Source organism: Bos indicus x Bos taurus, chromosome 2 (assembly GCF_003369695.1).
Source record: "Bos indicus x Bos taurus breed Angus x Brahman F1 hybrid chromosome 2, Bos_hybrid_MaternalHap_v2.0, whole genome shotgun sequence".
In the NCBI taxonomy this organism is placed as follows: domain Eukaryota; kingdom Metazoa; phylum Chordata; class Mammalia; order Artiodactyla; family Bovidae; genus Bos; species Bos indicus x Bos taurus.
In genome coordinates, this window is record NC_040077.1 from 127,344,240 (window position 1) to 127,369,999 (window position 25,760).

General features: G+C 41.5%; 2 protein-coding genes across 4 annotated transcripts; both read left to right on the plus strand.

Annotated features, from left to right (window-relative positions):
- The first annotated feature begins 1,702 nt into the window (after nt 1–1,702).
- Nucleotides 1,703–5,961, plus strand: RSRP1 (arginine and serine rich protein 1). Of its 3 annotated transcripts, none has more exons than XR_003507163.1 (5): nt 1,703–1,939; nt 2,272–2,828; nt 3,435–3,586; nt 4,006–4,907; nt 5,494–5,961. XR_003507163.1 is itself a non-coding variant. In XM_027520084.1 (5 exons), the coding sequence occupies exons 2-5, from the start codon at nt 2,324–2,326 to the stop codon at nt 5,611–5,613; spliced, it is 861 nt and encodes a 286-aa protein (XP_027375885.1). In that variant the 5' UTR covers nt 1,811–1,939; nt 2,272–2,323; the 3' UTR covers nt 5,614–5,961. The 3 variants fall into 3 exon arrangements, 2 of the variants coding, with proteins under 2 accessions (XP_027375885.1, XP_027375877.1); XM_027520084.1 differs by having other exon boundaries at nt 1,811–1,939; nt 4,824–4,907; XM_027520076.1 differs by having other exon boundaries at nt 1,841–2,043; nt 4,824–4,907.
- Nucleotides 5,962–19,118: 13,157 nt separating this feature from the next.
- On the plus strand, nt 19,119–25,435 carry SYF2 (SYF2 pre-mRNA splicing factor). The gene is made up of 7 exons (XM_027520100.1): nt 19,119–19,228; nt 19,448–19,558; nt 20,999–21,124; nt 21,530–21,647; nt 21,964–22,054; nt 23,185–23,283; nt 24,070–25,435. Exons 1-7 carry the CDS (start codon nt 19,202–19,204, stop codon nt 24,233–24,235), a joined length of 738 nt encoding a protein of 245 aa, XP_027375901.1. The 5' UTR covers nt 19,119–19,201; the 3' UTR covers nt 24,236–25,435.
- Nucleotides 25,436–25,760: the final 325 nt, after the last annotated feature.

Genomic DNA, 25,760 nt, shown 5'->3' on the forward strand with positions numbered 1-25,760 from the left:
GAATGGACTGGTTGGATCTCCTTGCACTCATCTCACACGCTAGTAAAGTAATGCTCAAAATTCTCCAAGCCAGGCTTCAACAAAACGTGAACCAAGAACTTCAAGATGTTCAAGCTGGTTTTAGAAAAGGCAGAGGAACCAGACGTCAAATGGCCAACATCTGCTGGATCATCAAAAAAGCAAGAGAGTTCCAGAAAAACATCTATTTCTGCTTTATTGACTATGCCAAAGCCTTTGACTGTGTGGATCACAATCAACTGTGGAAAATTCTGAAAGAGATGGGAATACCAGACCACCTGACCTGCCTCATGAGAAATCTGTATGCAGGTCAGGAAACTGGACATGGAACAACAGACTGGTTCCAAATCAGGAAAGGAGTACATCAAGGCTGTATATTGTCACCCTGCTTATTTAACTTCTATGCAGAGTACATCATGAGAAATGCTGGACTGGATGAAGCTCAAGCTGGAATCAAGATTGCTGGGAGAAATATCAATAACCTCAGATATGCAAATGACACCACCCTTATGGCAGAAAGTGAAGAAGAACTAAAGAGCCTCCTGATGAAAGTGAAAGAGGAGAGTGAAAAAGTTGGCTTAAAGCTCAACATTCAGAAAACGAAGATCATGGCATCTGGTCCCATCACTTCATGGCAAATAGAGGGGAAACACTGGAAACAGTGTCAGACTTTAGTTTTCTGGGCTCCAAAATCACTGCAGATGGTGATTGCAGCCATGAAATTAAAAGATGCTTATTCCTTGGAAGGACAGCTATGACCAACCTAGATAGCATGTTAAAAAGCAGAGACATTCCTTTGCCAACAAAGGTTCATCTAGTCAAAGCTATGGTTTTTCCAGTAGTCATGTACAGATGTGAGAGTTGGACTGTAACGAAAGCTGAGAGCCAAAGAATTGATGCTTTTGAAGTGTGGTGTTGGGGAAGACTCTTGAGAGTTCCTTGGACTGCAAGGAGATCCAACCAGTGCATCCTAAAGGAGATCAGTCCTGAATATTCATCGAAGGACTGATGCTGAAGCTGAAGCTCCAATACTCTGGCCACCTGATGTGAAGAACTGACTCACTGGAAAAAACCCCGATGTTGGTAAAGATTGAAGGTGGGAGGAGAAGAGGACAGAAGATGAGATGGCTGGATGGCATTACCGACTCAATGGACATGAGTTTGAATGAACTTCAGGAGTTGGTGGACAGGGAGGTCTGGCATGCTGCAGTCCATGGGGTCGCAGAGTCGGACACGACTGAGCGACTAAACTGATGTCTAAAATGTATCCTACTTATACATTCTTGGAAATAAAAGTCATCAGTGTTTAATCCCTAGCACCAAAATTATAACTGGAATAATCTCAGACGTCATTCTGAACCTTCAGTAAATTAAAGGTCAGCTATGGGTATCTCTGCAGTCTGTTTTTACCTTTCTTACTTTTTCTAGCCAAGACACATTTACTAAGACAATGCATGCAATGACACGCTTTCCGTGACGTCTCAGGAGGGCGGCCCACCTTCCGGACACGGGTCAGGAGGAAGTGGCCAATAAGGGTCCCGGGAGGCACAGCCCGAGCCTGCAGCTTCCCAGAAAAGGAGACCACGCCCCAGTCAACGGCCGGGCATCAAGCCCCAGCGACTAGTGTATCCCGCACGATGCTGCCTCATTTTGCCCCACGTACAGCGGAAAACCCAAACAACCAGCGGCTGATATCCGGATGGCGCGAAGGCGTGCCCGCGCATGCGCATCCCAGAGGCCAATGGGCGAGGCGGAGGGTGGGGCTGGGCGGGCAGAGAGGAGAGCGCCAGTTGGACGAGAAGAGCCACGCCCACCACGCAACGTCTCTGCGCACGCGCCGAGCGCCAGCTCCTGGTATTTTAGACGCGTCTGCCGTCGCCCTGTTCAAATCTTGTCGGGACGTCTGATCTGGAGGGTTTCGGTAATCGTTTGGGGAAGAACAGTGACAACCTCTTCGTCCTTAGCTTCTCCAGGAAGGCGTGCGTTGGGCCTTTCTCTCATTGAGTGAGGCATCGACGGCCTGTGGTGGGTCTTCTGGTGACAGGGTGCCCCCGTCAGTACCTCAAGACGTGTGTGTTCCCGGGCCTGTGTGAGCCCCGCGGGTGGGGGATGGAGGGTGGCCGGGCGGGAAGGCCGGCCGCAGGCGGCGCCACTGCCTAGAGGCCAGGAGGTTAATTTTCTCCTCGACCTGGGGCCGCCCTTGCAACTCACTTCCGGAACTTAACCTTTTTTTCTTTTCTCGTTTGTTTTTAGGAACTGAGTTTCTGGCAAGGGATACTCGTAGAAGAGTTAGCTGCCGGCCGAGATGTCCAGTTACGTGAACGACCTGTGGTCGGGTTCGCCGCCCAAGGCCTCGCCCTCGTCCTCGCGGTCGGGCTCATGCAGCCAGCCGTCGTCGGCCTCCGGGAGCCGCTCTCCGTCCCGTTCCAGCGTCTCGAGCCGGTCGTGGTCCCGGAGCCGGTCGTGGTCCCGGAGCCGCAGCCCGGCCGGGCGGAGGAGCCGCTCCAGGTCTCGCTCCCGAAGGCGCCACCAGAGGAGGTACCGGCGCTACTCGCGCTCTTACTCGCGGAGCCACTCGCGTTCCCGCAGCCGCCGGTACCGGGAGAGGCACTCCGGCTCCACTCGGAGGTCCTACCGGTCCCGCAGCCGCTCCCGCGGCCGCTTGTATTACCGGAGTGCCTACGCCATCGCGCGAGGCCGCCGCTACTACGGCTTCGGCCGCACCGTCTACCCCGAGGAGCGCAGAAGCTGGAGGGGGCGATCCCGGAGCAGGTCGCGGAGCCCAACCCCCTTTCGCTTGAGCGAGAAAGGTGAGTCTTTGGAGAGGCCTTCGGGGAAAGAGGAAGGACCCCAGCGGGTTAATAGTTAAGACTCCGGTACGGTTGGCACCCAGTTTTAAAATGGATCACTTTCTTTCCCCTTAGGGCTTAACACCGTGCGTTAAATGGCTCGGTGGAGGGCAGTTCTGGGTGGACCAGCTCTCAAAATGCTACTGATTTATTGACCAAGCTTTGATTATTGGTGGCTCAGACGGTAAAGCGTCTGTCTATAATGAGGGAGACCTGGGTTCGATCCCTGGGTCGGGAAGATCCCCTGGAGAAGGAAATGGCAATCCACTCCAGTACTATTGCCTGGAAAATCCCATGGACAGAGGAGCCTGGTAGGCTACAGTCCATGGGGTCGCAAAGAGTCAGACACGACTGAGCGACTTCACCTTTCCTTTCCTTTGATTATTGAGGGAAGCTTACTTTTCTAAACAAAAGAGGTAGAATTCTCTTTCCATAAATAGAAATATATTTTATACGTGGAGATACTGTTTAAATATCTTTATGTTACTAGTGTAAGAACACTTTGATTTTGAGTTTTTTTGGAGAAATGATACCGGATAAACGAACATTTTGTGTTTCTTTTTGTAGATCGAATGGAGCTGTTAGAAATAGCCAAAGCCAATGCAGCAAAAGCATTAGGAACAGCCAACTTTGACTTGCCAGCTAGTCTCAGAAGTGTTCGTGTATCTAAAGAAAGAAACCAGGAAACAGCTGTACTGACTAATGGTGCAAAGTCTGAGGTAAGTATTTTGTTTATTTTAAAAATAATCTCAAACTTCATCTCTAAACTTAAACTTAATATTAAAATAAAGAAGCTCTTCAGAAGACTACTACCAGAAAGAGCTGATTATCCATTTTTATTTCATTTACCCTAGACTGTTTCTTGGAATGGCTAGCTAATATAATTTAAATAACAGACCTGATAATATTAGATAGGGTCTTTCCCATGAAAGTGGGAGACTAATGACCTTTATTTTCAATTGCCATAATCCTGATTACTTCCGTAATTGTAGCTGGCACTTTGATGTCTTTGTAGTTACCAAGTTTTTCTAGCTAGTTTTTTATAGAGTATCTGTAATTCTCATTTGCAGGGTTATGTTCCCACAGATTCTGTACTCAACATACAGTATAGTTTATCTGCTTTATTTCTGTCTTATAGAAATCATGAATGTGGTCTCCAGACATTGATGAAGAAAGTCTGTTGGTAATTGATACATGCGCAAAAGCATCAGAGGTTAAACTAATTTGAAGTCTATGTTGACACTTGAAAGCTTAGTTTTTTGTTGGTAGATTCCGATGCATGCTAGAATTTGGGACAAGCACCATTTGGATAAGATACTAAAGACAATTTTTAAATGAAAGTGTACTTTGTAATGGCGGGGCATCTGATACAGATGTCCCTTTCATAATATATGCAATATATTCCAGATGTTTTGAGAGATTACAGAAGAAGAGGCCTGCTTCATTTGCAGATAAGTTTATTATAATTCTCCAGAAATGTGCAGCATAAAATGCATAGCTTTAAAAGTTTACAATAATGAGGAATTGATACACTCAGTTAACATAAGAACAATGGGTTATCTCCTATCATGCAGACTCAGATGTGGGTTTGCCTAAGCATTAGTGGTGGACAAATAAGAGTTGAGTTGATTTTTCAGGTGATTAGGTACCCAACTGGATGGGCAAATGCCTTAGTTCTTTTGCAACTAGGTATATTTTGGTATGATTTTATTTTCATAGTTACTTGAATTTAGATCAGAGGGATACATAACAATACTGCTTTATGGAGAAAGGTGTCTTAAATCATTGAATCAATTTTATGGGAAAAACTTAACAAAAGTACTGTTATTTTAGGATGTTGATTGGTTAGATCAAACTTGATTTATGTCTCTACAAGTACATTTATAATACAATTGGACTGCTTTTTATACCTACAAGGGTATCACTTCTCAAATTTACTTTCTTTTACCTGTCTAGCTATCAGACACGTTAACAGAAGACGGAACAAAAAATGCCAATGAAAAGTCTTATCAGCAAAAAAGCATCACTTTTAGCTCTAACGTAAGTATATCTAAGCATTGATCACTCAAAAACTAGACTTGGAATGTATTTCTGTCACTGCTGCGGCTGCTAAGTTGCTTCAGTCGTGTCCGAATCTGTGTGACCCCGTAGACGGCAGCCCACCAGGCTCCCCCATCCCTGGGATTCTCCAGGCAAGAACATATGAGGGCTACTAAGCCACTAAATAGAATTTTTAATACTTTTTTGTGTGTGTGGTCCTCACAAGTGACCAATAGGTTCCTACTCTAATATGCACATTCTCAGTTTCAGCGTTTTCCCCTTTTAACTGTTCCCTTTGTCCTTTTTGATTGTTGTAATATTTTAAAATCTCAGAATATCCTATGATTAGAATAATCAGCTAAAGGCTTAATAAAATTTCAAAACTATCTTAATATCTCCCTATTGCAGTATGCTTTGCACGTATCTGATTTCCCCTACTAGTGTCTTGACTTAACAGTTTGATGGAATCAAGTTGCAAGTGAGGTCCATGGCTTTGCATTTGGTTGGTGTCTTTTATTTAATGTGATATTTTAAATATATAATATATGTGTTTGGGAAGCTGACTTAAGAATTTGTTTTCTTTCAGAATTCTGTAGCAAAGCCTATGCTTCAGAAATCAGCTAAAGCTATTGCTGAAGAGAATTCTTCAGGATACCCAAAAATAGATAAGAAGAAAAGTCCGTATGGACTATGGATACCTGTCTAAAAAAAGCCAACAGCTAAGGTTGCCTGAAATGCACTTTTTTTTTTGCAAGTTTGTGTTTCTAGCATTATTCCATTCTTGTGAACCATTTAGTGGTGGTTTTGCAATTACAAATGACAACACAAAAATATGTAAATACTTAATTTAAATAATGATTTAGATTTCTCTTACAGATGGGAGATAGCACAAATGGACCGCAGGTTACACACAGGTGGGATTCTTGTATATTTACACTTCTAGATGTTTTATATAATATGGATGTTATGTAGAAGTGAAATTTTTAAAAGCAAACAGTAATTGAACTGTTTGTGTTGTAAACATTTTGTTAATAAATTTGTTTTTATTATTTTAGTCTCTCTTGATTGTGTATATTTTACATAATGGGTTTTTATTTAATGAAGAAGAATGAGGTAGTATCTCCTTTAAAACCTTCCTGTTCCCAGATCCAAATCCATGGATTGATACCATAGGGCTCAGTGACCTCACCTGGGAGTTCGTGAGAAATGTTGAACCTCAAGTTTCTACCCCAGATCTGAATTAGAAATTGAATCACAACTGTGTTTCCCGTTGATGTAGATACTCATTAAAATCTGAAAAGTTTGGCCTTAAAGACTTAATATTAGCATAATGTTGTCCTGAACTGAGCATCAGGGCAGGAAACTCAGAGGTTGAAGTGGAGTTGCTCAGTGAGCTAGAAAACAGAGGCTTTAGTTGCATTTGTTTTTTTCTATCATGTTTTAATAAATATTCATTGATTTGAAATTCTTGAATGCTTCTTACTATAGCTGAGAAGGAACTTAACTAAGCATGTAAAAAAAATGAGTGTTACACTCAAGATCTGGACAGTTGGTTTAAACATTAGCTACAGACTTTTGTAATTTCTCCTGTTATTATAGTAGTGGATACCAGAACTAGAAAGATTTAAGCCATTTTTAGATGGTCTCTCCAAGCATTTGACTAATTGCATAAATGTTTGAATTTAAATTTAAATTAAAATTCAATTCAATTAAATTTAAATTTAAAAAGATAGTGGAGATCCTCAAGTGGGATGTAATACTGTATTAACTAAAGCTGTGCTATCCAGTATTTACGTGCACATTCCGTTAAGACAGCCACTAGCCCCGTGTGTGCTTTTGACTATTTTGGAAGTTGACTAGAATGACTGAGGAAGTGAATTTTTTTGGTGATACAATGTATTAGGGAGTACTAGTTACATAATTACGGTAATAAAGGTGTTTATCAGTTTCACAATCAATAGCCAGACAAAAAGTAAAAGATGATTACAATTGTAAGTCATAATGGGAACATGATTAACAATATAAAATAATTCATACAGTTTGAGGGAGTCAAAGTGATGAGATAAGTGAAAGTGCATACATGTGTTTTCATCCATCCGGCCAGTCTGGTTGGTTGATGTGTTTAATCCATTTACATTTAAGGTAATTATCGATATGTATGATCCAGTTACCAATTTCTTAATTGTTTTGGGTTTATTTTCTGTAGGTCTTTTTTATTTGTTTGTTTCCTGCCTAGAGAACTTCCTTTAGCATTTGTTATAAAGCTGTTTTAGTGGTTCTGAATTCTCTTTTGCTTGTCTGGAAAGCTGCTCCATCAAATCTGAATGAGAGTCTTGCCAGGTAGACGTATTCTTGGTTGTAGCTTCTACCCTTTCATCACTTGATAAATATATCTTGCCATTCCTTTTTGGCTTGTAGAGTGTCTGTTGAGAAATCAGCTGATAACCTGAGGAGTTCTCTTGTATGTTATTTGTTGTTTTTTGATACTTTATTAAAAACAATAAAGTTTTTAATACTTTATCGCTGTCATTAAGTTTTGTCCATTTGATTACTATGTCATGGTATTGGTATGCTCCTCCTCGGGTTTATCCTGCCTGAGACTGTTTGTGCTTCCTGAACTTGGTTGACTATTCCCTTTCCCTTGTTTGGGAAGTTTTCAGTTACTATATTTTTTTAGGTACTATCTCTCCTTCTGGGACCCCTATAATGCAAATGTTGGTGCATTTAATGTCCCAGAGGGTCTCTTAGGCTGTCTTCATTCTTTTTCATTCTTTTTTTCTATATTCTGTTCTGTGGCAGTGATTTCCACCATTCTGTCCTCCAGGTCATTTATCCGTTCTTCTGCCTCAGTTATTCTATTGATTCCTTCTAGCACATTATTCACTGTTTGTTCTTTAATTCTTTTTGGTCCTTGGTAAGTGTTTCTTTTCTTTTTTTTTTTTGCATCTTCATTGTTTTCTCAAGATCCTGGGTCATTTTCAGTATCATTATTCTTTTTTTTTTTTGGAAGGTTGCCTATCCACTTTATTTAGTGGTTTTTCTTGGGTTTTATCTTGTCCCTTCCTCTGGGATATAACTGCTTTTTCATGCTGATTAACTTTGAATAATGTGGTTTTTGTTCTAGCTCTTGTGAAACTGTGGTTCTTCATGCTTCTGTCTGCCTGCTGGAGGAGGCTAAGAGGCTTGAGTAAGCTTCCTGATGAGAGGGACTGGCGTGGGAAAAAATGGTCTTAGTGTGGTGGGCAGGGCCTTCTTGCACAGTAAAGCTTTAATACAGTTATTGGTTGACCCGAGGTTGGACTTCCTCCCTGTTAGGGCTCTTTGGATTAATGGCAACCTCCAAGAGGGCTTATGCCAAGGGGTAACTTTCTGAACTGCTGCTGCCAGTACCCCTGTTCTTGTGGTGAGCCCCTGCTGACTCACATCTCTGCAGGACACCCTCCCAACCAAGGTGGTTTTGGTTCAGCTCTCCTTTTGGGTCACTGCTCCTTTTCTCTGGGTCTTGGTGCATGCAACATTTTGTTTGTGCCCTCCAAGATTGCAGTCTGTTTCCCCAGTCCTGTGGAAATCCTGTAATCAGATCCCCTTCAAGGCCAGATTTCCTAGGGATTCCCAGTCCCTTTGTTGGATCCTCAGCCTGGAAAGTCTGAGGTGTGGTCCAGAACCTTCACAACAGTGGGAGAACTAATTCAGTATTACTGTTCTCCAGTTTGTGGGTCACCCACCTGGCAGGTACGGAGTTTATCGTGATTGCGCCCCTCCTACCATCTCGCTGTGGCTTCTTTGTCTTTGATATGGGGTATCTTTTTGGTGGGTACCACCATCCTCCTGTCAATGGTTGGTCAACAGCTAGTTGTGATTTTGATGCTCTTGCAGGAAGAGATGAGCGTACATCCTAGTCTGCCATCTTGAACTGGGAGCCTAGAACTGAATTTTAATTTATTGCAAAGTGCAGATAATAAATATTTCTGTGTAGAATATTGTATTGGATAAGAGCTGCTGTTAAATTTGACCCTATTAAAAATGTAAATGTGCAAAGACTTGGGTATATATGTCCCTGGACATCAAATTTGTTACTATCTTTTAGGTAGTCTTGGTCACATTCTCATCCTTTAAGCCAGCAGCACTTGATGTGAACAAGGAATTTCCTGGGAGAAAGTTTTTCTGGGTGAAAAAAAATGTTTCTTTTCCACTTAGTTTAACAGTGGTTATTGGGAGGGTAATTTGCTTCTAATTCATGAGAGTTTAAATAGTAGGTTCATTTATATTCTAAGGAGACCTGAGAATATCAATAGACTGGCCTAGTTACATCAAAGTATAAGAAAACAGGATTGGTTTTAGGGTTTGTAATTTTTTAAAAATGTGGATAACATGAACACCCAGTTAGTATAATTTGTTGGTATATCCTTAGCAAGGTTACAGAACTCCCCAAGGTATTCTTTGTAAGGGAAACTTTTGCAATGAACTGATGACAAAATGCTACGATACTTTTCACCTTCACTTAGCTGGTGACAGAAAGGCACCTGCTTTGATTGTGATTTGTGTTCAAATACAGCCTTTAATAGCTAAGTATACAAGTCATGTAACCTCTTTAACCAATCCTCCTATATAACAGATTAGCCAAATCTGTTACTATGGACGTGTGCCACTTCTGAGTTTCCTTCTGCAGTGATCTTACCTTTCAGCCTTGTTCAGTCGCTTAGTCTTGTCCGACCTTTTGCGACCCCGTGGGCTGCAGCATGCCAGGCTTCCCTGTCCTTCAGCATCTCCCAGAACTTGCTCAAACTCATGTTCATTGAGTCGGTGATGTCATCCAACCATCTGGTCCTCTGTTGTCCCCTTCTACCTTCAATCTTTCCCAGCAGCAGGGTCTTTTCCAGTGAGTCAGTTCTTCACATTAGGTGGCCAGTATTGGAGCTTCAGCTTCAGCATCAGTGCTTCCAGTGAATATTCAGAATTGATTTCCTGTAGGATTGACTGGTTTGATCTTGCAGTCCAAGAGACTCTGAAGTGTCCTCTCCAACACCACAGTTCAAAAGCATCAATTCTTCAGTGCTGAGCCTTTATGGTCCAACTCTCACATCCATACATGACTACTGGAAAACCATAGCTTTGACTAGACAGACCTTTGTTGGCAAAGTAATGTCTCTGCTTTTTAGTATGCTGTCTAGGTTGGTCATAACTTTTCAAGGAGCAAGTGTCTTTTAATTTAATGGCTGCAGTCACCATCTGCAGTGATTTTGGAGCCCAAGAAAATAAAGTCTGTCACTGTTTCCATTGTTTCCCCACTTGTTTGCCATGAAGTGATGGGACTAGATGCCATGATCTTGTGCTGTGCTTAGTTGCTTCAGTCATGTCTTACTCTTTGTGACCTATGGACTGTAGCCCACCAGGCCCCTCTGTCCATGGGATTATTCAGGCAAGAATACTGGAGTGGGTTGCCATGCCCTTCTCCAGGGGATCTTCCCAACCCATGATCTTAGGTTTTTGAATGTTGAGTTTTAAGCCAGCTTTTTCACTCTTCACCTTCATCAAGAGGCTCTTTAGTTCCTCTTTGCTGCCTAAGGATGGTGTCATTTGCATATCTGAGGTTACTGATATTTCTCCTGGAAATCTTGATTCCAACTTGTGCTTCATCCACCCTGGCATTTCACATGATGTACTATGCATATAAGTTAAACAGGGCAACAATATACAGCCTTGATGTAGTACTTTGCCAATTTTCAATCAGTCCGTTGTTCCATGTTCAATTCTAACTGTTGATTCGTGACCTGCATACTGATTTCTCAGCAGGCAGGTAAGGTGGGAGTACCAGGGAATGGTATTGCCATCTCTTTAAGAATTTTCCACAGTTTGCTGTGATCCACACAGTCAAAGTCTTTGGCGTAGCCAATGAAACATAAATAGATCTTTGTCTGGAATTCTTTTGCTGCTTCTATGATCCATTGGATGTTGGCCATTTGATCTCTGGTTCCTCTGCCTTTTCTAAATCCAGCTTGAACATCTCCAAGTTCACAGTTCACGTACTGATGAAGCCTAGCATGGAGAAAGATTCTAAGCGTTACTTTGCTAGCATGTGAAATGAGTGCAATTGTGTGGTAGTTTGAACAATCTTTGGCATTGCTTTTCTTTTGGTTTGGAATGAAAACTGCCCTTTTCCAGTCCTGTGGCCACCGCTGAGTTTTCCAAATTTGCCGGCATATTGAGTACAGCACTTGTAACAGCATCATCTTTTAGGACCTGAAATAGCTGGAATTCCATCAGCTCCACTAGTTTTGTTCGTAGTGATGCTTCTTAAGGCCCACTTGCTTCACATTCCAGGATGTCTGGCTCTAGGTGAGTGATCACACCATCGTGGTTATCTGGGTCATGAAGATCTTTTTTATATAGTTCTGTGTATTCTGTGTATTGTTCACTTAGGAAGGCTTTCTTATCTCTCCTTGCTATTCTTTGGAACTCTGCATTCAGATGGATATATCTTTCCTTTTCTCCTTTGCCTTTAGGTTCTCTCTCTTCTCCACTATTTTTAAGGCCTCTTCAGACAACCATTTTGCCTTTTTACATTTCTTGGTGATGGTTTTGATCACCACCACCTGTACAATGTTAGGAACCTCTGTCCCTAGTTCTTCAGGCACTCTATCAGATCTAATTTGTTAAATCTATTTGTCACTTCCACTGTATAATCTAAGATTTGATTTAGGTCATACCTGAATGGTCTAGTGGTTTTTCCTACTTTCTTCAATTTAAGTCTGAATTTTGCAATAAAGAGTTCATGATCTGAGCTAAAGTCAGCTTTTGCAATAAAGAATTCATGATCTGAGCTAAAGTCAGCTCCTGGTCTTGTTTTTGCTGATTGTACAGAGCCTCTCCGTGTTTGACTGCAAAGAATATAATCAATCTGATTTCAGTATTGACCATCTGGTGGTATTCATGTGTACTTGTGTTGTTGGAATAGTGTGTTTGCTATGACCAGTGTGTTCTCTTGGCAAAAACTCTGTTAGCCTTTGCCCTGCTTCATTTTGTACTCCAAGGCCAAACTCGCCTGTTAACTCCAGGTATCTCTTCCTACTTTTGCCTTCTAGTTCCCTATGATGAAAAGGACATCTTTTTTTGGTGTTAGTTCTAAAGGTCTTGTAGAAATTCTACTTCTTGTAGAAGGTCTTGTAGGTCTTCATAGAACTGTTCAGCTTCTTCGGCATTAGTGGTTGGGCCATAGACTTGGGTTACTGTGATATTGAATGGTTTGCTTTGGAAACGAACAAAGATCATTCTGTCGTTTTTGAGGTTGTACCCAAGTATTGCATTTTGGTCTCTTGTTGACTTTGAGGGCTACTCCATTTCTTTTAAGGGATTCTTGCCCACAGTAGTAGATACAGTGATCATCTGAATTAAATTTGCCCATTTCAGTCCATTTTAGTTCACGGATTGCTAAAATGTCAATATTCACTCTTGCCATTTCCTGTTTGACCGCTTCCAATTTACCTTGATTCATGGACTTAAAATTCCAGGTTCCTATGCAATATTGTTCTTTACAGCATCAGACTTGACTTCCACCACCAGACCCACCCACAACTGGGTATTGTTTTTGCTTTGGCTCAGCCTCCTCATTCCTCCTGGAGCTATTTCTCTGCTCTTCTCCAATAGCATATTGGGCACTTATGGACCTGGGGAGTTCATCTTTCAGTGTGATATCTTTTTACCTTTTCATACTGTTCATAGGGTTCTCAAGGCAAGAATACTGAAGTGGTTTGCCATTCCCTTCTCCAGTGGACCACATTTTGTCAGAACTCTCCACCATGACCCAAATATCTTGGCTTATTTTCTTTTTACTACCAAGTATGCTGAAAAGAGGGCTTTCCTGGTGGCTCAGATGATAAAGAATCTGCCTGTAATTCAGGAGACCTGGGTTGGATCCCTGGGTAGGGAAGATCCCCTGAAGAAGGATATGGCTAGCCACTCTAGTATTCTTGCCTGGAGAATTCTGTGGGCAAAAAAGCCTGGTGGGCTATAGTCCATGGGGTCAAGTCCAAGAGTTAGACACTACTGAGCGACTAATACTCCTAACTCCTAATGCTGAAAAGAATATACTTGCTCCATTTTTTCATAATCATCCCATGAAGTCCTGTCAGTCTTTAACTTGACCTTGTTTGGGTGTGGCCATGACTACCATGTTCAGTCTCTTCTAAGCTTTATAACAAAAGATAACTGCGTATTCCCAGACTGTCTTTATGTAAGTGGGATGCAGTTGCCTAGGTGTGATAAACCATGTCATGAACTGTGAACAAATAGCAAGCAGGTGCTGACAGTGAGAAATTGTACCAAGAGACTAGATTCAGTGCTGTCCAATATAAAGGAGAGCCTCAGTGAAAAAGATTAAAGAGGTCCATTCATTTTTTATCCCAGTATATTTAAAAATATTTCAACATTTAATGTAAAAAGAGGTGATTTCCTACCTTTTTTTGGTAAGGTGGTGTGATTCCGTGTGTATTTTACACTCAAAGCACACCTCAGTTTGCCCTAGCCACATTTCAACTGGTAGCTAGTCACATATGGTAGATGGCTACCGTGCTTATGAAAAGCACAGCCCTAGATGTTAGGTTCAGGTCTGTAATACTATTGTTTAGTCACTAAGTCACGTCCAACTCTTTTATGACCCCATGGACTGTATGTAGCCCACCAGGCTCCGTTGTCCATGGGATTTCCCAGGCAAGAATACTGGAGTAGGTTGCCATTTCCTTCTCCAGGGGATCTTGCCAACCCAGAGATGGAACCCATGTCACCTGCATTGGCAGGTGGGTTCTTGACCTCTGAGCCACGAGGAAAGCCCTCAGGTCTGTAATACTTTGCTTTTTTTTTTTTCCCTAGAGAAGTCTAGCTTACTGAACTAACTACAGCATGCTGTCCTTTGGTTTTCTTTGCTGAAACATCAAGTTTACCTAGTGAAATAAAACTTGTTCTTATGAGGGCTCACTTTTCACTATTTCCTTATGGAGTCCTTTCTCAAATTTTTCTGTCATTCAGGCAGATTGCTATACATTTGTCTTTGACCTCTTCTATTGTCTGCAGTGGCTCTCTGTCCTTTGCTCACTGTTGGATTCTATCCTTGGCCTACTCCTTTAACCTCTGTTGCCAGTTTCCTCCATTCTGCCTTTAACTATCATCTACTAACAGGATTAGCAATTTTTTGAATTCCAGTTTGCAATGCTTGCCTCAGTACTTCAAAATGAACCTTTCCTATACTGAGCTTATTACAGTATTGCCTGTTTGAATTAGTGACTTTAATCATGCACCCAGTCACCTTCAAAGATCATACTGACATCTGATTTTTGGTTGGCTCTTAGGAGTGCTTTTCTCCTCTGTAGAAATCCTTTTTGTCTTTTAAACCCAGGTCAGTATCATGTCTATGAAACCTATTAATTTTTCCCTCACTTCCTTTTCCCTTAGTTGAAATGTATTAAATGTTTCTTTGAAAATACTGGAGAACAAAAAACTCATTTCATTACTATTGATAAGATTGGGCTGCATGGGTGTGCATTTGTGTCAAATTAAGTTAAAAAATTACTCTAAGTAAAATTACCACTCTGTTCCCATTCTCCAGAGGCAATCACTGTAAATAGTATGATATACATCCTAGATTTTTTTTTTATGCCTGGACAAACCCCTCTTTATATAGATAAGAGCATCTCTTCATTGTAGATCTATCTCATTCTTTAATTGTATGAATGTACCATAGTGTTACAATTTCCCTATTCACAGTACATTGAATATACCTTTATTAATAGCACTTATATAGCCATCTATATGTCCATCATTAGCTAAATCATATTTTCCTACTCGTTTATCTGTAAGCATTGCCCAATTTACTGATCTGAATCCTAGTTAATGTTTTTATTCACATGACATGGAATAAATAATCTTCACTTTCATGGGACACACAGTCTTCTGTCTTGTGTTTCCCGTGTGTGTATGTATAATTACTACTAAAATCAAATATCCTAAAACCAATTGGAATAAGGTTAGAATTCCAGTTAGCCTTAAAAAAATGGATTGTATTATATATATTGTAATAATTCTTTGACCAAGTATTTTAACTTACATTCTTCCAAGGAATATTTGCATTTTGAAGGATGGCATATTTACAAAATGCCATTGGAGAATCAGTCTCTTACTGTCCATACTTGTCCCATACATGTACCTGGGCCATGGAGTAGAATATGAGAGAGGCAAGAACTTGTTAACTGACTGCTCTGGGCGGATGAGGGGATGGGGAAAGTTAAGGTGAATTTCCAGTAGGAATTTCTATTGCCTTTCTTTCACTACCTACCATAGCTTACAAGAAGAATTAGTGCCAATTTAGCATCTGAAGTTCCCAAGTTGAACCCTGCTGCTGCTGCTAAGTCGCTTCAGTCATGTCCGACTCTGTGCGACCCCATGGACTGCAGCCTACCAGGCTCCTCCGTCCATGGGATTTTCCAGGCAAGAGTACTGGAGTGGGGTGCCATTGCCTTCTCCGAGTTGAACTCTAGGTCAAGTCAAACATGAGAAATTTCAAGTCATCATGATGATGATGACTTGGGTTTGTATCTAAGAATTTTAAGCCTAGCAGAGTACACACATTAAGTACACACCTAAAACAAATCCAAGACAAGATTTTTCTGAAACAAGTTAATAAATATGTAAGTATGAAAATACAGTCATTTGTAGGACACATCTTTACAAGTTATAAAAGGGTGTCCTGATTAACTGGTACAATTTGGCAGTCAAAACAGTTCCTGAAGGAGATTAGACAGCTGTTCCCTCTTTCTAAGTTAATTTCAGCTGTAGATTTCTCATAGAATCTTTCTGCCTTCTTGTTGAATTTAGCATTCCTTTCATTAATGTATAATGACATCTCCAGCTATATTTGTTTCATTTTTTAATTCTGTAGAAACCTATGCTAATGCTCAGTCACTTCAGTCGTGTCTGGCTCTGTGCGACCCCATAGATGGCAGCTCACCAGGGTCCCCTGTCCCTGGGATTCTCCAGGCAAGAACACTGGAGTAGGTTGCCATTTCCTTCTCCAATGCAGGAAAGTGAAAAGTGAAAGTGAAGTCGCTCAGTTGTGTCCAACTTTTAGCGACCCCATGGCCTGCACGCCTACCAGGCTCCTCTGTCCATGGGATTATCAAGGCGAAATCCAAAGCTGCTTGCTTTTTTGTTCTGAGTTAAGACTGAAAGCAATATATTTAGAAAAGTACCCTGCAAGGATATATGTCCAATGAGCATTGTTCTTGCAGTTTACTTTTTAAAGTTAACAGTACTATCAAATGTGAGAGAGGAGAGTAAAAAGTTGGCTAAAACCTCAACATTCAGAAAACTAAGATTATGGCATCTGGTCCCATCACTTCGCGGTAAATAGATGGGGAAACAGTGAAAACACTGGCAGACTTTATTTTTTTGGGCTCCAAAATCACTGCAGATGGTGACTGCAGCCATGAAATTAAAAGATGCTTACTCCTTGGAAGGAAATTTATGACCAACCTAGATAGCATATTAAAAAGCAGAGATGTTACTTTGCCAGCAAAGATCCGTTAGTCAAGGCTATGGTTTTTAGTAGTAGTCATGTATGGATGTGAGAGTTGGACTATAAGGAAAGCTGAGCGCCAAAGAATTGATGCTTTTGAACTGTGGTGTTGGAGAAGACTCTTGAGAGTCCCTTGGACTGCAAGGAGATCCAACCAGTTCATCCTAAAGGTGATCAGTCCTGAATATCATTGGAAGGACTGATGTTGAAGCTGAAACTCCAATACTTTGGCCACCTGATGCGAAGAACTGACTCATTGGGAAAGACCCTGATGCTGGGAAAGACTGAAGGCAAGAGAAGAAGGGGATGACAGAGGATGAGATGGTTGGATGGCATCATCGACTCAATGGACATGAGTTTGGTAAACTCCAGGTGTTGGTGATGGACAGGGAGGCCTGGCATGCTACAGTCCATGGGGGTCACAAAGAATCGGATATGACTGAGCGACTGAGCTAAACTGATGGTATAAAGAACAATATTGCACAGGAACCTGCAATTTTAGGTCCATGAATCACGGTAAATTGGAAGTGGTCAAACAGGAGATGGCAAGAGTGAACACTGACATTTTAGGAATCAGTGAACTAAAATGCACTGGAATGGCAAATTTAATTCAGATGACTATTGTATCTGCTATTGTGGGCAAGAATCCCTTAGAAGAAATGGAGTAGACCTCATAGTCAGCAAGAGTCTGAAATGCAGTACTTGAGTGCAATCTCAAAAATGACAGAATGATTTCTGTTTGTTTCCTAAACTAACCATTCAGTATCACAGTAATCCAAGTCTATGCCCCAATCAGTAATGCCAAAGAAGCTGAAGTTGAAGGATTCTATGAGGACCAAAAGACCTTCTAGAACTAACACCAAGAAAAGATGCCCTTTTCATCATCAGGGTTTCTCTGAGTTCAGTTGATAAAAAATTCTCCTGCAATGCAGGAGACTTGGATTTGATTCTTGGGTCATGAAGATCCACTGGAGAAGGGATAGGCTACCCACTCCAGTATTCTTGGGCTTCCCTGTGACTCAGCTCGTAAAGAATCTCCCTGCAAAGAGGTAGACCTGGGTTCGACCCCTGGGTTGGGAAGATCCCTTGGAGAAATGAAAGGCTACCCACCCCAGTATTCTGGCCTAGAGAATTCCATCGGTGCCATAGTCCATTGGGTTGCAAAGAGTCAGTCACGAATGAGGGACTTTCAACTTCACTTCAGCCCTCCCCACTTCAGGGAGCCAGGAAGTGTACCTGTTACTTGTCTTCACTTACCCCTTACGCAGCAAGATTTCCAATAATGCTTTGGTTGAATTCATCTGGCCTCTTACCACTTGCTATTGATTAAAAGAGTCCAAGAGCCCTGCCTGGTCTGTTACACTACCAGCCATATAGTAATTCATGTTTCTTCACAGGCTCACCAATAGTGTGTCATTGAACTTTGAGATTTTTGTCATATTTCCATCTCTAAAATAAAAACAGTCCACTGAGATTCTGATTAAATAACATTTACACTTTTTGGAGATACTTCTTTGTGATAATACATTTTTCTTTTGTCTTCCAACCAGAAAATCCTTAATCACTTATTGAGATTTAAGTTTTTTAACTTAAAACTATTTTGTAGTTTTCCTCATGTTACTGTTTAAATCTTATACAGTATCTCTCTTTTAGCGGACTACTTTTTCATTTCCACATCTAATTAATGGTTGAAGAAAAAAAAATATTTTCATGCATTTCTCTTGTATCCAGCAACTTTGTTGTTGTTGTTGTGGCTAAGTCGTGTCCCCCTCTCTGCAAATCCATGGACTGCTGCACGCTAGGTTTCCCTGACCTCTTGTATCCAGCACCTTAGTGAAAGTGAAGTCGCTCAGTCGTGTCCGACTCTTCGCGACCCCATGGACTGCAGCCTACCAGGCTCCTCCGTCCATGGGATTTTCCAGGCAAGAGTAATGGAGTGCCATTTCCTTCTCCAGAACTTTAATCCAGCACTTTACTGAATTATATTAACTTTTTGGCACTATTATTAATTCTGGCGCAGTTTCCCCGTTGAGCATGTTGGAACGAACAGGATGGATGCGCCCTGCTCTCCTGCATCCCATCGATTTTCAACATCGTTGGCGGGAAACGAAAAATTAAACAGACTTGAAAAATCTCTTACATACATTGAAGAGAATGAAAATGGTGCCATACGACAGTACTAAGGGTCTACGCGAGACAAGGTAGTCAGGGGAAGACCTGCTTTGGAGGAAGTGACACAGTCTAAGCGCTGAAGGGAAAACACTTTCCGCTTAAGGGTGAGGTACACAGTTGAGGTAACTTTCCACAAGACTCCTCTAGCTTGGCTATGCTCCGCCACACGCCGGCTACCGAAACACTCCTGCCCCGCCGCGCCCCTGCCCCCGCCCCTGCCCCCGCCCCTGCCCCCGCCCCTGCCCCCGCCCCTGCCCCCGCCCCGCCGCGCCCCTGCCCCCGCCCCTGCCCCCGCCCCGCCGCGCCCCTGCCTCCGCCCCGCCCCGCCGCGCCCCTGCCCCCGCTACGCCCCCTCCTCTACGGCCTTTTGCAGCTGCGCAATACTCTGCCCAATTGAAAATGTCTCACTGCCTAAAGGGGCAGGGATTGGCCCTAAATTCCTGAGGCTGACGGAAGAGGCGGGGTTTATGGTAGGCTATTATTATGTATTGATGCGACAGTCCAAAGGTCGGCGGAAGTGTTGGGTGTTGTTTCCGGAAGTGGGAAAGGAAAGCTTGAGATGGCGGCTGCGACTCTTACCGAGAAGGTACGGGCGGCTGGTTCTATCTAGGGTTCTTAGTTGGGGAGGGTTCTGAGGGCAGCAGGGGCGAGAAGTGGAGGAAGTGCTTGTGTGCCGGGTCAGGAAGGCGCAAATAATGTGGGGCCAGGATCGGCGATGAGCGCCTGGCCCAGCCCGCGGGGACTCACCTGGGCTGACCGGGAGAAGCCTAACCGGCCCTTACTCGGCCTCTCCTCCTCCGTATAGGTGCCGGTGGGTGGAGCAGAGGAGCAGCAGCCTCCCGCAGGAGCCGAGGAGCTGGCCTCCCAGAAGCGCGAACAGAGACTGCGCAAATTCCGGGAGCTGCACCTGAAGCGGGTGAGTTGTCTTGGAGGCCACCTGACACTTGTCACCTGGCCAGGCCCGTGCACATTTGTGGAGGGAAGAGGAAGGCTCACCTGTGTGTGTGACAGATCAGCAGAGCTGGATGAAAGTTCTGTCCCAGTGGTTCTCAACCTGGCAGCACATTGGAGTCACTTTTGGAAACGGACACACTTTCTCCAAACCTTTTTTCGAGTTTGGGGGGGTCTCTCACTAACAGCCTCTCTGCAGTATGACCCCAGTAAGCTCTTCCAAACAGAGGGAACACATGCAAAGGAAAGGAATTCATATCAGGGATGAGTCCAGCAAACAGCTGGCTGCAGTTGGAGCCAAGAAACAAAAAAGCAGCTCTTGACTGTTTCAACTCAAAGGGTCCTGACTGATAGCTCGGCCATGGTTTCACAAAATCCTCACCCAGACTCAGACTACCACAGTGTGACAAATGCACAGCGATACAAACCACAGAAATGACCCCACAGCACCGTCTTCTGCTAAGACCAGTGGTAAATATAGCACTAGCCTCACTCCCTTACTCCTGCCTCCTGTATAAAAACTTAAGTATGTTCATAAAAACAATCAGAGTATGCCCTGACTTTCTGATCCTGCCTAAGCCAGAGCTTCCTGCAGTCACCCGATATAGACTCAAATTCTGTAAGTAGGTGTTAACCTTTTCACTGAAATGTCTCCAGTTCCCTGTGGTTTGCTGTTTCCTTCTGTGTAGCACATTCAGCTTTGACCACACGTGTGTTCTTGGTGTCTGGATGGCAGGAATGACAGGTTGAGAGAAGTCTGTTTCTTTACCCAGAAAAATTTGATACAGAAGCAAACACACTTACCTATTTACTTGGAGGAACTGTGTAAAGAACATGGGGTTGGATATTAAGAGACACATCTTCCTGGACTAACTGCCTCCAGCCTGTGACCCAACAAACATCTAACGTAAGGTGTCCCTGAGATAGTATACTTGTTTTGGTTTATGCAGTTCAATTTATTTTAAAACAGACTCTTCATACAGTAATTTAAATGGGGAGTGCCTTTCACTTGCCATAAGGTAAACTGCTAAAATATCTAAAGAGCAGGAGTACTTGGGAGAGGTTAGAGATACTATCATAGGTTATTAAAGCGCAAGCCTCAAATTGAGGCTTCTTCCTTGAATTAGGATTAAAAGGGAATTGAAAGTAGAATATTTTTTTTTCATAATGTGAGACATTAACCTCCAGGCATCTGGAATAGCACACCAGTACAGCTCAACACATTTCTTGACTGTATACAAATGTAAGACCTTGCTTAAAATCCTTTGATGGTTCTCTTGCTTTTAGGATAAATGGAGTCCCTTGTTAATGTGTCTACTTGGCCTTCCTTGTTTAAAGTGGTGAAAATTTGTTTGGATTTATTTTTATGTTTCAGCCAACAACCTTTTTGTGTTTATGGTTTTAGAATGAAGCTCGTAAATTAAATCACCAGGAAGTTGTTGAAGAAGATAAAAGACTTAAGTTACCTGCAAATTGGGAAGCCAAAAAGGCTCGTTTGGAATGGGAACTACAGGAAGAAGAAAAGAAAAAGGTTAGGAACTGCTCTGCTGTCCTCATAAGTGGTCTGTTCTATTGTATTGAGATAGTAAAAAAAGCTCTTTATCAGCTGCAACACTTTGGGCAAGTAATTTAATCTCCCTGTGATTGTGTTTTCTCATCTGTAAAATGGGATCTGTAATAATTACTTGAGTTAATTATGAATTAAATGAGTCAGTGCATTTGGAACATTTAAGAGAGGGTCTGACACTGGATAAATGTTGAATAATTATTATTTTGTAGATTGATGTACTCACTTCTTATATAGTAGCAGATAAGCAAATTTCTCCTTCACATAGTAATGGTTATTTTAAATGTATTGCTTTATATTCACTTAAAATAGTTCAAATAATTGCTTGTATCATAAGGGCAAGCATTAGCTTTTTTCCCTTTCATTTAGGAATGTGCAGCGAGAGGGGAAGACTATGAGAAAGTGAAGTTGCTAGAAATCAGTGCAGAAGATGCAGAAAGATGGGAGAGAAAAAAGAGGAGGAAAAACCCCGACCTGGGATTTTCGGGTGAGACTGAACTTTATTGAATAGGCCTCTGAGATAAGCATGCCTTCAGTGTTTCTGGTTTTAAGAAAGGATATGCCTCTTCATGGAATATTCTGTAATAGACTTATACTCCTAAGAAAAATACAAATACATCATATATGGCAGAAGTGAAAAAGGCTCTAGTTGAATCAGCTGGATTCCTTTATTCAGTGCTAAAATTAAAGCCTGTTGGTCAGGATCTTCAGGATACAGGCTATGCTAATAATTTTGATTTTTCTCTGAATAGTAATGATCAAATAAGGTAATATATCGTTTCCAATTCTCATTTTACTTTTAGATTATGCTGCTGCCCAGCTTCGCCAGTATCATCGGCTGACCAAACAGATCAAACCAGACATGGAAACATATGAGAGACTGAGAGAAAAGCAGTAAGTTGACAGGATTAATGCAAGTCCTGTTTTCATCCTGAAGTGGTATTGATGTATTAAAACTTGTGTGTTTACATAAACATATATACATAAATACACACTGTAGTGCTTAGGTATGGATTAGCAATAGCTGGGTTTTTTTGTTGTTGTTGCTGTTTCTTGGCTGTGCTGGGTCTTTGTTGCATGTGGGCTTTCTCTAGTTACAGCAAGTGGGAGTTACTGTCCATTGAAGCTACTCTCCGTTGAGGTGTGTGGGCTTCTCGCTGCGGTGGCTTCTCCTGTGGATCACAGGCTCTTGGTGCACCGGCTTCGTTAACTGCAGCACTCAGGCACAGCAGTTGCCCCACATGGGCCCTGGAGCATGTGGGCCTCAGCAGTTACGGGGCATGGGGTTAGTTGCTCTGTGGCATGTGGCATCTCCCTGGACCAGGGATCAAACCTGTGTCCCCTGCACTGGCAGGTAGATTTTTAACCACTGGGCCACCAGAGAAATGCTCAACAACTGTATAAGGATAGTTTCAGGTCTTGATGACACTGTTTACTGCTCGTCCACAGCAGTTAAGCTAACCACATGATTATCTTGCTAGCTGGGCATTCTGCAACTGGGTGTTGAGAGATTATCGTAGTTACTCATATTTTGCGACATAGAATGCTTTAGTGCCAGGATAGTTGAACTGCTGTAAAGGACCAGAGAGTGAATATTTTAGGCTTATAGGCTATCTGGGCTCTGTCACAACTACTCCACTCTGCCCTTGTCATGTGAAAGCAGCCATAGAGTAGTCCTAGACAGATGGGTGGACTGTGTCCCAGTAAAACTGTTTCTATAAACAAGAGGCTGGAATTTGCTGGCCTGCTGTAGTGGAAAGAGAACCTGAAGCTGGAAGCAAGTCCTTTAACCTCTGACCCTTGGCTCTTTCATCTGTAGAATGAAGGTGTTGAACTAAGTGATTTCTTAACTTTCATCCTTTACAATTCTGTATCCTCTTTTCTCTTGTTTTTTTAAAAAAGATGAGATAGGATCCCACAGTAAAGACATTTAGGTATTTTATCTCTCTTCATGAATGGTAGTTTAGCCTGAAAATGTGGAGCACTTGCAGTGTTACTCCAAGACCATGTTGCTGTCTTTTCAGTGGAGAAGAGTTTTTCCCAACGTCCAACAGTCTTCTTCATGGGACACATGTGCCTTCCACAGAGGAAATCGACAGGATGGTCCTAGACCTGGAAAAACAGTGAGTACTCCATACAGCAGCCATCTCATTAAATGTTTCGTGAAAAAATGGACATAACGTGCTTGGAATGAATTAAGATAGATGTTCTACTCGCTCATGTCTGACCTTGCATCTCTAGTGGTATTGGGGACAGAGAGCAAGTATGAATTGAATCCATTTGATTTGGAATGAAGATGTAAAATATTGATGGAATTGAGTTATTATAATTGAAAATTATAAATAAAATTATTCTCTTTAAAGAAATTATTCTTAATTCTACTTTAACAACCATGGCATTCTTTGATTTAAAGAAGTATAAATGTTCTAGTAAACTTATGTATTTGTGTTTCTTAATACTGATAGGGTTGTTTTTCCTGATATTGATCAGGCAGAGCAAAATGAATTTAATTTATAGGAGCTCATACACTTCAGTATTAAGATTAGTGTCTAGTACATACTATATACTCTGTTCATATTAGCTGTGGTTATTAATATAATTATATTTATTATAATTATTAATTAATAATATAATTACTGTTACAATCATTTCCTTTACTTCATGTATCCAGTTCCTGGCAGTGCATCATTGTTCTTTTAGAAGCATTCTGCAGATTTGTTTGTATTTACTGAATTTCATGGTTCATACCCAGGGATATGCTGTTAATTGGCAGTTTCAACTTCATCTTGATGAAAACTGGGCTTCCCCCTCCCCAAAGTGTGCTAGTTTAAGTGTACTGATTTTTTTTTTGTCATGTTTTATTAATACCAAAAAGGAAAGCAGTTGTGAAATTTATTTTCTTCTCCCAGAATTGAAAAACGAGACAAATACAGCCGGAGACGTCCTTATAATGATGATGCAGATATTGACTACATTAATGAAAGGAATGCTAAATTCAACAAGAAGGCAGAAAGATTCTATGGGAAATATACAGCTGAAATTAAGCAGAATTTGGAAAGAGGAACAGCCGTCTAATCCCATCAGGAACTGTTTAGAAGCTTGAGAATAGAGTGAAAATTTCTGCTAGCAAATTGAAGTTCTCTTCAGAGTTACACTGTAAACTAGAGCTCCGTTTGTGCCCTCCCACCCAGCATTTAAAAATAAATGTTTTTTCTTAAATGTATACTTCATGTATATTTCCACATTTTTTGTGCTTGGATATAAGATATATTTCTTGTAATGTACTTGTTTTGTAAAAATCTACTTTGTATAAATTCTATTATTTTTCTATGTATTTTAAGTGTGTATGACGAATCTTTGAAGCATTTTGGGTTTAAGGAATGCTGGTAGCGTATGTAAGTGTAGTCCTTGTTACTTTGAGTATTTCGATGAATTTGATAAAATCTAGAACTGGACTTGGGAACCATGCGGGGTTGTGGACTCCATAGCTAAGGATGGTGATGAGGAGACGACAGTGGCTGCTGGAGGGCAGGAGCAGCTGTCTCCATAGAGGGCTGCTTAGGACCAAGTTCAGGAAGTGGAATTGTCCTCCTGTAAACAGTGGCCAGATGTAGTTCCCTTTTGGAAAGGAGCTGTCTTGTGGATGAGAGTCCCTACTAAGCATTGTATCATTTAAAACATGTATCTGGGGACTTCCCTGGTGGTCCAGTGGTTAAGAGTCTGCCTTCCTGGGTTTAATCCCTGCTTGGGGAACTAAGATCCCACATTCTGAGTCACTTCAGTCATGTCTGACTCTTTGAGACCCTATGGACTGTAGCCTGTGAGTGTCCTACGTCCGTGGGATTTTCCAGGTGAAAACACTGGAGTGGGTTGCCCTTTCCTTTTCCAAGATCCCACAAGCCCATGCCCTGCAACTGGAGAAACCCATATGCCTCAGCAAAGACTCAGCACAGCCAATAAATAAAATGAGTATTTGTATTTATACATTTATATTTACGTAAATATACACACACGTGCTTCCATTGCAAACGTGGTCAGAATAGTACAATGAGTCCTACAATAATTCAGTGCCTGTCTTTAATAATTACCAACTTATGCCAATCTTTGTTTCATCTTCATTTCTATTCACTTTCTATAACTCTCATGTTATTTTGAAGCAAATACTAAATGTGTAATTTCATCTATAAATATTTCACTATCTGAAAGATTAAAAAAAGACTACAATGCTATTATCACAATAATAGTCCTATTTTAATAAAACTAAAGAGTAAAAGATCGGTATAATTTTTTCTGTGTGTTGATAAAAATGCTAAGTACCTAATTAGAACATTCCAAATTAAGAAAAACCTGAAACTCAAGAAAATTTCACAAAAACTTCAGCTTTAGTATTTATAATTAATAACCACTGATGCTTATTCCCTTTTAAAATTTATGTAGTACTTTCTATTTCTGCTCTTATTTTATCTTCTAGCGTTTAATCTCTGTGCAGTTAGGTCTGACCACAGCCTGGATGCTACCTCTGAAAATAAATATATGTATTTTTCTTAATATGTATATTTTTTATTGAAGTATAGTTGACTTATAATGTTTCAGATGCACA

Coding starts and splice junctions, on each gene's coding strand:
- SYF2 (XM_027520100.1), top strand. CDS start 19,202: ATGGCGGCTGCGACTCTTACCGAGAAG. Junction 19,559..20,998: donor GGGAGCTGCACCTGAAGCGG/GTGAGTTGTCTT, acceptor TTATGGTTTTAG/AATGAAGCTCGTAAATTAAA. Junction 21,125..21,529: donor AGGAAGAAGAAAAGAAAAAG/GTTAGGAACTGC, acceptor CCTTTCATTTAG/GAATGTGCAGCGAGAGGGGA.
- RSRP1 (XM_027520084.1), top strand. CDS start 2,324: ATGTCCAGTTACGTGAACGACCTGTGGTCGGGTTCGCCGCCCAAGGCC. Junction 3,587..4,823: donor CTAATGGTGCAAAGTCTGAG/GTAAGTATTTTG, acceptor TTACCTGTCTAG/CTATCAGACACGTTAACAGA. Junction 4,908..5,493: donor GCATCACTTTTAGCTCTAAC/GTAAGTATATCT, acceptor GTTTTCTTTCAG/AATTCTGTAGCAAAGCCTAT.